General features: G+C 38.2%; 1 protein-coding gene across 4 annotated transcripts in view; it reads right to left on the reverse strand.

Moving 5' to 3' along the window:
- Window positions 1–1045: 1045 nt before the first annotated feature.
- Window positions 1046–12170, reverse strand: part of LOC122661961 (5'-3' exoribonuclease 3-like) — a 34875-nt gene continuing 23750 nt past the window's right edge. For 2 of the 4 annotated variants that reach the window (XM_043857483.1, XM_043857485.1), the window contains exons 20-23: window positions 5480–5596; window positions 5296–5371; window positions 2044–2123; window positions 1046–1869 (exon numbers count right to left, since the gene is read on the reverse strand). In XM_043857483.1, coding sequence (XP_043713418.1) covers window positions 1137–1869; window positions 2044–2123; window positions 5296–5371; window positions 5480–5596 — 1006 coding nt within the window. In that variant the 3' untranslated portion in view covers window positions 1046–1136. The remainder of the gene's footprint in view (window positions 1870–2043; window positions 2124–5295; window positions 5372–5479; window positions 5597–12170) is intronic. The other 2 variants (XM_043857484.1, XM_043857486.1) reach the window with 1 other exon arrangement.

Raw genomic sequence — 12170 nt, forward strand, 5'->3', positions numbered from 1 at the left:
ACGGAGGATGACCAGTTTAATCTGTTAAACAGCTTGAAAAACCTATAGATTGATAAAAGAGAAGAGACATGTTAGAAATTCGTAAAATTGCAATTTGAACCTATATTGTCTAATTCTTCATTTCCCTCCCTCCGAAAAATATCACCTTAAAAACAGATAAAATCCTTGCAACTCCTAAAATTATGTTGAATATTTACTATTTATTTATCTTATAAAAAAATTATATGAGCATTTCACCATGAAGTAATGATAAAACATTAATGCTGCAAACTACTGAGGCCCATGTAGCTTGAGGTAGTGTGATCATTATGATTGCAGAGGAGAGTATTCAAACTTGCCTTGGTTTTGAAAAAGTGGAGAATATTTGATTGGGTGAAAATAAGTTAGCACATGATCTGGCTAATTTGAACCATATCATAAATTTCTTTTTGTATGATCACATTGTAGATATGTAATTAACCTAACTAGTTTACTTGGGTCACAGAAATTTTTTTTTTTTGTGGCTAGTTTTATACAATCACATTCTTCATATGGCAATCTTTAATGCTACCCTGCCTTATTTCATGCTTCTAATTGCCTATTTAAAACTGGTCAGGTGTACCTCTTAAAGCTTTTGGAAAATCTCAAGCATCAGTTTAGTCTCAGGTGTACTTCTCTTATTACTTAGTCTTACATACCTGAATTTAGGGGTGGCAACGGCTCGATAGGATTGGATAATAGCCTTAGCCTTGCTCTCTGAGTAGGTTAGAGGATCTTTTACCCTTATGTAACAGGATTGGGGAAGGATTTGACCTGGAAAAAAAAAAGGTTATGGGCTATGGGTTATGGTTACAAGGATTGGAGTTTGGAGTTGACATACAAGAAAAGATACATAATTATTTGTGACGACCTTCCTCACAAAGAGATCTTCAAACCAATTAATAGGAGGCAGATTTCAGTAAAACGTAAAATTCTCTCATTTTTATTGCAGAAATTTTGCGCAATACCATTAAATATGAAGTTACAACATAACATGAAACATATTGGGGCCTAAATCAAGCCTTCAGGAAGAAATAAGAGCTAAAACCTTAAAATCATCACTATTGTACATCTTCATTATGAAGGCCACCAGACATGCCGACTAGCACGAAAAAAGGCTAGTAACGACCATATCCCAGAGGTGGCGGTGGCCTTTTACTTGCTCCTCTGTCTAATGCAGAGTACCCGTTATTGAATTGCTGCGGGTAACCAACAACCCTTTGATCTGATTTTGGTACCCACACACCTCTCTGTTGTCGGTGTTGATTACTAGCTCCAGATGCTTGGTAACCCATGTGACCATTGTATCTACCATCTGGAAAACTTGCTCCAGTTGCAACAGGGATTTGTGCTACATATCTAGGAGAGTAATAACTGGGTCCCCTAACATTCTGAAATGGACCGGGAGGATGGTTATGCATGGGATGCTCTCTATTATGGGAAGCTTGCTGGTTACTTCTTACATGCTGAGGATGATGAGATGATCTTTCATAAGGATTGGGAGCAGCTGGTGGAGCATATGGTTGCCCATAACCATGGTCTGAGTGATTCTTAACGCTGGTTGTAGGTGAAAACCTACTACTGTGATTGGTATAATTAACCCCAGGTCGTGCTGTTCTCTGATGTTCAAGATTATGGTATCCACCTCTCTGATGTTCAAGATTGTGATATCCACCACCATTTGCATAGGTGGAAGGGGGTGCACCATACGTACCCACAGCATAAGGTGGTGATTGGGCATGTATCTGCTCACGCCCATTGGTGTACCTCTTTACCTGTAAGCTGTTAACAACGAGCCTACGTGCTGCCTCACCGAGCTGTCGACCTGAAATGGTTCCAGGGGGGTTTCGCCTGAAAGAAAAAGGCAAAAACCAGAAGTCTCTAAGCTTCTCTTTACTCCCATATTTCCTCCATCTATTAGTCATTTATAATCAGATACAGCTATGGGGGGCCATAATTCTTGCCTGCAACCCCAACCCCCCAACAAAAAAAAAAAAAAAGACAAGACAAAACCAGACTTCATACCTGCCATTGTCAAATGGCTTCCTCCCTGTATCTTCATGCCACAAAATGGGCGGTGGCTTGAGATCCCCAAGAGTAACAGTCTACAACAGCACAATAGAACACTCATATTATATACTGCACAGTGCAAGTGTACAACCAGAGCCAGAACCCACATGTATCAGCATCAAACGTGCATACATATTTCAATGCAACGCACAGGTACTAAAAACACAAAAGCTCAGCCAATAGCACCAAATAACTTGAAATCACCAAGTTATGCAGAAATCAGCATTTCGTGTGTGTGTACTCAACTAACAGGAACTGCTTCCTTGAGCCACACAAGTCGAGGTTCCATACATTAGCATCACAATCCTACTAAGACATTATTTATGGAAATTCCACACAAACTCAGGCCGTGTGGGTACAAATGCCTGAGTACTATATGTTACAAGTATGCTTCTAATACATTTTTAGAAACAATCAATGGTAAGGTAGTAAGCCATTATTATGAGCTGGAGATGAATGATTGGTAAAGCTTTGTGATGCAACCTAAGGTTTCAAAACCCTAATTAGGTCGTTAGAGCAATAGTTGTCAAGGCGTCGCCGTCCAGTCGACTTGGACGCCTTGGGTATCTTGTTGGTGTCGCCTTGATTTTGGACCCTCTCCAACGCATTGGTTTGCCTAGACGCCGTGACAACTATGGTTAGGGCCCACCTCAAGATAATATAACCTTCCCAAATTTTAGAACAGTTTTGGACATTTTTGGAAAGACACAGTTTCTTGACAAAATGGTAAATAATTTTTAAGGAAGGAACTTTGTGAAATTAAAGCTCACAATAGGAATAAATTATGGAAATTCAGAAAGAAGGGTTTTGAGTGAATAACCAAAGAATCTGGCCTAGTTGCAAATAGAAGAAGAAGACTTCTTCAACCTCATGATCCCTGCTACTGAGACTCCCCTCCTTTCCTTTGATTGAACACAGGATTGACCAAAGCTTGTGAGACTTTAGGCTTAAGTTCCCAACGCCCAGACCACAAGTTTGACCAATAACAGACCAAGAATGTGACCCCAGAATTTGGGGCTGTACCAATAAGAAATAGAGAAACTAAAGAATCTTATCAGTCCACAAAGGCACAAACTAGCGTTAAACAGATCACACAGAGAATATTTGATCACTGACTCGATTGTGGAGAGACTAAGCTAAGAACACAAAAGCAAGAAGGGAAATCATAGAATCTGCTATTGATTAGCTGAAGAAGAAATTCCAGTTCACCATGAACCACAGATCAGTTCCCCATGAACTGACTGAAGGTTGCCCATCCACCATTCACCCAAGAGAACCATTTTCTCTATGGAAGAAACCAGAACCTCAACCATTCCATTCCAACCAATTATGTAGTTACAATATTTAGACAAACCAGTGAAGAAAATAAGAAACATACCTAAAACTAAAACTCAAAAGTTTGAAAGCTTCTACTCATTGTATCTTCCTACTAAGAACTAGATTCCAAACAAAACCAAATCAACCTGCCCAGGCCCAAAAGCCAATTGCATAGTAACCCAATAACCCATATTCTAACTACATCACTTTGCATTCACCCATGATAACAAAACAAAATCAACCTGCCCAGGCCCAAAAGTCAATTGCATAGTAACCCAATAACCCATATCCTAACTACATCACTTTGCATTCACCCATGATAACAACGGATTTATGATAGCCAAGGATTTCAGTAGTGACTTCTCTAGGCATATCAAGAAACTCCTATGTTCCATGCTATAATGAAGGAGCCCAAACACATAATTGGTGGTTGTCTCATGTAGATATATCCATGAGTTCCATGTTGAACATTGTGCAAGTTCTAAGGAAAGAATACGCGCGTGCACACAAACACACACACATATATATGGGAAATGTTAATATTCACCAAGGCTAATCAATTTGGTGTTACAAATGGCAAACATGGGTGTTCATAGGACCCAACACTTGTAGCCTGTAATGAGCATCACATGGCCCAAACTGAGTTCAACCCTTTTATAAAAAATTATAAAATAAAGTGAGTTCAATTTTTTTTTATTCAAGTTACAGAGTGTACCATTTTAATAATTTTTAATCAGTGTGGACTCATTCCCCAAACTGGATGCTCAAACTGAGATGGGTGTGGGTCCTCCATTAGGAGGCACCATGTTTTTCCCACATGGCAGTTCATGGATGTCACCAAATTCATTAATTTAGAGAAAGCTAAACAAGCAGAAACCACTATAATATAAGCCTTCTTATATTTCCATTAGCTCATATGACATAATTACTACAAATCCTCTACACTTATCATCAGGACATCAGAAAGCTATAACAATACAAAATATTTGATAAATTAACATTTGTATTTTTTTTCAAGATATAGCACATAAACTTCATACTTCCACTATGAAACAAAGAAGGTTGATATTTCCTACGATTTTCCGACCTAGAAATTCTAGAGGATGAGATCATTAACTACAGCCTATAGATTCTCCATAAGTAAACTCAGTATGAAATCATACTCAGAATCTCAGATCACAAACCACAGCAAAACAATGCAATAGAGAAAACATGGACTTACGTTGTCCCAGCTCCAGAAAAGTCCTAGGATAGACAATATACCATATTCAAAAAAATTACATGGGGAAATAACTAAGTGACATGAAAATTAGCAAAGAAACAAAGATCACTAGTAAATTTGGCAACAGAAAATGTACAGTGCAGATATGTCTACATGTAATTTGGCTTGATCACTAAGAGATGAGTAGACAAGTCCTTATATTTAAAATATTAAATCGGTATCTATTTTTTTGGTAGGTGATTACTTTTTAAATATAAATGTATCTAAACCAACAAAAAAATATGGCAAAATATATGATAAGACAGAATAAAACAGCGAAAATTTAGAAAGGCATGCCATAAAACAGATGAACCTTTCCGCATCTTCTAAGATGAGATTTCACACATATTTTTCAAAAATTTAGTACATATAAAAATTTATTCGCAAACTATACATGGATTTACTATGGGCAAGCTTTCTTTTTTTCTTGCTTTGATCCCTAACAGACTTGCTTCATCAAAAGAAAACTGAATCATTCATAATCTACCATAGGGGGTGCTTAACTTGCAAATAATTAAATAGAGACAAAAAGCGTTCTAACATGGAGTGTTTGTTATGTTGAGGATAGAAAACTAAGAAGAGAACAAAGCAACTAGTAAATGAACCTCATCCAGACTGAGGGATCTTACCTTTTTGGGGAATGTAACCCCTGCAGGTGGTCGAGTGATATGCTCATGTGTATCCGGAAGTCTGTATATGGCACATCTGGAAAACAGAGAGAATATAGTAAGGAAAACAAACAATACAGAAAAATCAGCCATCAATATAGGACTGGTTCAGTTTATCTATCTTCAGTTTCAGGGAAAAGCTTACATGACTTGATTGTTCATAATGTCTTCCATTCCAGCAACAGGAGACTTGAAGACTGGAGGGCAAGGATCTCCACTACAAAGTGATAGGTACCCATTCATCCCACCACTGCAAGTAGCCCTAAATAATCAGAAATTGAACCAGAAGTTCTTAAAATGAAAATATCAAAGTAAACAAATGCGGAACTAAATCCAGTTAGCACACAGGAATTATTTCAATTACATGCAAACTGAATATCAAAATAAAATGTTTACAAAATGAGGACTAAATCCTGTAGAAGTAGAACACAAGTTAGTGAACTAGCAAAAGGTATATTAAGAGAGTTGTGGTAATTCAGAGCTGGGAATCCTTGACCTGACCCATCAAATCCCTTCTATTTCCAGGATATGGTGATACAAAGCAAGACCAGCAGATCTAGTTGCCAGATCTCAGACACAGGCTTCTCAACCCAAAACATAAAGCCCAATGATCTAGTGGACTCTATCAAGTGGAGTAGGAAGCTTAGGGAGACAGCAGTGGTGCTAAAAGAGATTGAAGACGTGGTATTCTTTGTTCATCTTTTTCAGATCGACCACCATGCCTTTGTTATTCATGGTATGGCAATAGGAGTAAGTTGCAAGCATTAATTTCCTTGGTTATTTCTGACAATAGATTAGGAGTAACTTTACTTTGGACACGAGCCTTAGTTATGCTAGTAGAATCTTACAGAAAATTTTCTGGCCAGGCCAACTACTCTAACATAGAGATATAAGATTATATCTTTTTTTTTGGTCTTCTAGGTAGTGCGTCTAACATATATGAGTATAGAATCAGATTGTATTTCTTTTAAAGCACTGGTGGGTACATTGCCCCTCTCTCATACTTCTACTATATGCTTGTGTTTTCTTTCATCAAAGTTGTTACAAATTAAAAAAAAAAAAACAAAAAACAAAAAGCAAAAAGAAAACAAAGCAATCTTCTATCTCAAAATGGTTTCCTTGTCGTGATTTTCACAGAAATTTTTTTTATCTCAGTAATATCAACCAGAAGGCGGGAGATCTAGATCCAGCCATGTAGCTTTGCTCCTCTGATCTCACTGTTGTAGCTTGCTACACACAGAAACCCAGATTTTAAGACTGCCATGCAGCCATATTCTCATAATACCAATCTACAAATCTATTCATTGAAGATTAGATGAGTTTTGTCCAGTTTTCTTCTTATTATCAATGGAAGTATGAATTCTGGTTATTGATTTTTAAGTCCACTGCAAAGGCAGCATTCAAATAGGCTGACAAAGCTGCACTAGTATCAACCTGCTGGTTTGGTTTTCTCTTAATATATATTCTGATTGTTTTCAACCAGAACTTGCAAATTTGTTTAGCTTCTTTCTTTTCTGTCCTCAATCAAATCTCGTATCCAAGCATCAATCCAGCTGTTAAGTTTGATGCCTTCACTCAAGACCACGAAGGAAAGAAATCCTTGCCACCTTAAAGACTATGACTATTTTCGAGCTTCACTTGTCTTCTTTTTATGAGCTAAGGATGCAAATTTCCATAAGGTGCAAACAAGAAAAGAATGAGTATTGACATTCTGGTTCAGCATCTAACCCTACTATTACACAAGAAAATGGTGATGGTGTAGTTACCAACTTACCATAGCCCCGCTACGTCCATGCTCAGTCATCAATATCAACAGAAGACAATCCTGAAGAGTGCTGAGGCTGGCGAATGCTGGTCTCTGTTACAAGGACACTTCATGTACTCCCAATCACAATTGTCATTGGAAAGTGGCTGGACACGGGACATCTAGGCGACCCAAGAAGGCGCCCTAGGCATCAGCCTTGACAACTACGTCCCCCACTCCCCCCTCCCCCAATTACCATGTCTAAACTTCATGATACCCAGAAGTTGAAGATTTGGACATGGCCATCAAGAAGAAAATTAACACCCACCCTCTTTATGCCACATTAACTCCCCCCTTCTTTAGGCATATTTTGGCCAAGTCCCCGTACCACTACCTATTTTTATCGCATGTGCCCATATCCTAAGTTTTAGGTATTAGGTGGATCACCACTCCTCAACATGTATTATACCTGATCCCCTGTACCTGAACCCATATAACATAGAAGCTGACCCTAAGAGAGTAAATGAACACCTTATTTGATTGCAGTCCCCATACATGGAAGGCAACTTATATTTTCACGATGGTCGATGGTGCAAGGTAGATTGAAATTAGGCCCAATAATTCAGTTTGTGGCAACAGCAAAAAGTGAATAATGCCCCACAATAATTTGGTGGAAATAGCAACAACCTTCAATTTTACATCTAGACAAGAAATAGGGACTTGGGATGACATGAAGGAAATTTGAATTTGGTGAATTCAGTTCAAATCAAGCAATTTTTACATGATTTCACTCGATTTCAATTGACATAACTGAAATTCTTTTTATTTGCCAAAGATTTGTCCCTGTCGAAATTGAAATATTTAGGGATTCCAACTGAAATTTGTCAACTTATAATTCCATGGAATATGCAAGCCACTTGATGGTTGCAGCAGATTAGTACGCCAGTAAAGAACTTCTCAATAATTTACAGGTTGCCTAAATATTCTAGATGCAAGGACTGACAAAATATTCTGTTTGATTTTCTTATAGCATAGTTTTCTGGAACGAACGATGCTATCCACTCTCCCCTTCAGATTAAGAATGATTTGAATAGGGCTGTGCATTTTTTATGAGTTTCCAGCGATGTTTAAAGTAGAGAGATGATGCCTTATATATAACGGTTCAAAGCTAAGTCAATAAGGAGGATCTAAAGTGGCTTCAGATGTAGTAACCCACCCAGAGTGCCCTCAAAGGCTCTTGCTCAAGTTGAAGATGAGAAAGAGTAAGGGAGAGACAGAAAATGCTTGCCAAAGATAAAACCCTCAGATTGATGGCCAATTGAGTTGATGCACACTTTTTCCCCTCGATTAATTAAATTCATGCACTCTGTTCTTGGGTTTTTGATAATGGGATAGAGGTTAAAACCACTGTTAACTGTTTACAAGTTTGATTGGCTACTGACCGTCACCTGGAGGCTTTCCAAACAGCATTGGAACGTCTGATATACACTTAAAGTAAGATATTATACTTGAGGCATACCATTGCCATTGCCATTGCCACACCAGGGTAACATAGACTATACCACATCTTAAGCCATTTCGTTCATGTGAATCCACAAGTCAGAAGCTGAAAACCAGCACAAGATGTTTGGTGAAATCTGCAGTTGGTGATAATGCAGATCAGCACCGATAAAATGACACCTCTACAAAGGTTGTCAACATCCAATTTGAAAAAACAGTGATTGTCTGAGGTAAAAGTAGTTAACAATGGTTTTAAGAACACCATTATATTCAGGACCAAGGCAATAGTGACAATCCCAGCACATGTAAAGAGTTAGACTCTGCTAGAATGATAGTCGCAGTTTCTCCAATGAAGCGGTGACAAATGTAAGAAGGATGCAGGCTACACAATGATTCCTAAAGAAGGTTAAAATGTTGAACAAGCTATGCCAAAACTTATGGCATATATCAAAGTTCAATTCAAGCAGAGCACATCTAGCTCCCCATCCGAGATAATATCTCCTTACAAGTCAAAAGGATCAAGTCTGACAAGGAGGGAGAATCATAGTTCAAAAACTCAACGAAATTTCGCTAATTTCAACTTGTCCGAGATGAAACAGGAGGCGAAACCCAGAATCAGCACTGTTTCTCCGAAATTTCACTCATTTCGATCACAAATATGCACGATTTCGTAAAAAATTTCAGTCATTTCAGCAGTTTGCCCCCCAAAAATGGCCAAGCAAAACTCACGGAAAAAATACACTTTCTACGAAATTTCAGTATTTCGCTCATTTTGGTCTGACCAAATTGGCCACCCAAATGAGATTTTGAACTATGGGGAGAATAGATGCAGAGCATGAGTAGCAGGTGCATGGGCCATAAGTTCTAATGCAGATTTTACAATTTCAACCTCAATTGATTTCATCATTCATTTTGAATTAAATTCGCTTCGGGATGGAAGGTTATATACTTATATGTGGAATGAAATAGATTGCTACTCGATCTCCCCGAAAGGCCACTGATGTAGAATTTAAGCAAGAAGAGAAGATGGGCTTATTGTTTTGGGTTTGTTTCACTTTCTTGGCTTAAGTTAGGCTTAATTTTTGTTGAATTCCGTGAATATTGGCTAGAGTCAGAGTGACTACAGCCATTCTTTATTTATAATAAGAGAAGGAACATTCTAGAATAGGTACAAGGACAAAATTAACCCTATGATAATTTTACCCTTTTTTTTTTTTGGATGAATAAAAAATTAACCCTATGATAATTTTACCCTTGAAACCTCATATTACAACAATTTTGAATGCCCAATGGATTATATGGGCATTGGGCTTCGTATTTTTGAGTTCTCTATTCTAATGGTAATGGGACAATTCTATAAGCCCAATAATTAGAGATTTAGGTCCCATACGGGATAAAGTAGTTAGTTTCTATTTTCGTTATTTAATAGTATCTTTAGTTTCTAATTTTATTTCCTTGATATACAAGGCACCACTACTACATGTGTGGGCTACTAAGGTTTCTATTTAGTACTTTGCTTTTGGGAGGTAGTAGAGTCCTCTTTATATTGTAAGGGCCATAAAGCTTCACCCACGACTTTGACAGCCAATCTACGTGTGCTTGCATGTGTGTAGAGGGTGAGAGACAGCAAACCTTGGTGAGATTCCAGGCCATCTTCTAGTTGGGGGGCGACCAGAATATCCCTTTCTTTCTTCTTCCACTTAATCCCTTGATCCCTATAACTTGTTTCCTGAACCTGTCTAAGCATTACTTTTGAAGTTGTGTTGCTGATCTATTGGAGAACTTACTGCTGGCAGTTTCTCATCTCTATCTTCTGTCAGTTCACATCAGAGCATTCTGTTTGTTGTTTTTTAATCAAAGTCTTCAAGTCTACTGACCTGCACATGGTGCTACAGGTCTATAGATCAACAGCAACTGTTTCCAGACAAATTAGAAACTTCCATTTCCCTTACTTTCTAACCTGGTTTGCAGTATTTCTTTTAATAACTCAAGTACTGTATTGTCCAGGTGATTATTGTCAGTTTTATTCTCTGTTTTACTCAACTTTCAAATTCTGGTTTTGGTAGTTACTAATTCTGTGATAATGGCATACATACAATCAAACCATTGGATCTAGACCAGACTTTGATATTTTGTTCAGCACCCTAGTAGGCAGTTTCGACCAGCATTCAGGCCCTATCTGAGAAGCTTGTTGTGAGTTATAGAACAGTCCTTGTTTCTGGTTTAATTTCAGTCCTGGTTACTCTTGGTTTTCAGAAAAGAGTTATAGCGATCAAGGGATTAAGGGGAAGAAGAAAGAAAGATAGGGTAAAGGTTGCTCCATTGTGACCAAGTGTGGCTGTCACGGGTTTGAGTCTGGAAACAGCCTCTTTGCGAAAGCAGTGGTAAGGCTGCGTACATTATGACCCTCCCTATACCCCGCTGTGGCGGGAGGCTCGTGCACTGGGTACGCCCTTTAAGAAAGAAAGAAAGGGATATCTGTTGGTCTCCCACCAACTAGAAGATGGCTTACCAATCTCCACAATTGGAATCTCACCAAGGTTTGCAGTCTCTCACAATCGCACACATGCACAAAGTACACATAGGTTGGCTGTCAAAGACTCAAAACCATGGGAGAAGCTCTATGGCTCTTACAATATAAAGAGGAGTCTACTACCTCCCAAAAGGAAAGTACAAATAGAAACTACTAAAAATAGGCTCACACACGTAGTAGTGGGGCCTTGCACATCAAGGAAATAAAATTAGAAATTAAAGATACTACTAAATAACAAAAGTAGAAGCTAACTACTAAATCCCGTACAAGACCTGAATCCCTAATAATTGGGCTAATAGAATTGGCCCATTACAATAGAAAACTCAAAAATACAAAGCCCATGACCCATATAACCCATTGGGTATTCAAAATTAAGCCTAACTTGGCCCAAGAAAGTGAACCAAACTCAAATAATAGGCACATCTTCTCTTCTTGCTGAAATTCTGCATCACCCACTTTAAAGGAAAGAATGAAAGTCTGATTGTGGCCATGGTACAGTAAGAATTGGGTAATATATTTAGGAAAACTAAATAAGTCATATACGAAGTGCTACTCACCTAAATTAGTTAATAGCGGAGCTCTATCAGGGAGAGCTAAAGAAAGAGATCAAACGGAAGGCTTGAACTTATTCCATGTGGTGTCCCAGAAAATTACAGCGTCTTCACTTGATTCACTAAATCCCCGAAGTTCCTTAGTTCTTGTTGACTTTATAACCTTATGGCTTGGATAATCCTAAACCGATTTGAATCCAAGCTAAGCATTTTATGACCCGACCCAGATCAACCAATTTCTAACACAACCCCATTTTCAAAACAAACTACCAACCAATCCCCAGTAATAAAAAATAAAAAAACCGAAAAAGAAAGAATGGTTGCAGACTTGCAGACGACCAAGCACAACCTGGTTTTGATTAAGGTTAGCTCCTTTTTTTGGGTCGACGGTTGGCTCCGTCTTGAACGTAGCTGTTTAAACCCTTACCATTACTGCTTAACTAGTCTCAGTAAGACACAATCCTGACTCTCAATGGGTACTACGTGAACTGTTAGAGATGGGAAATGA

The sequence above is a fragment of the Telopea speciosissima genome, chromosome 5, assembly GCF_018873765.1.
Source record: "Telopea speciosissima isolate NSW1024214 ecotype Mountain lineage chromosome 5, Tspe_v1, whole genome shotgun sequence".
NCBI classification, from domain to species: Eukaryota; Viridiplantae; Streptophyta; class Magnoliopsida; order Proteales; family Proteaceae; genus Telopea; species Telopea speciosissima.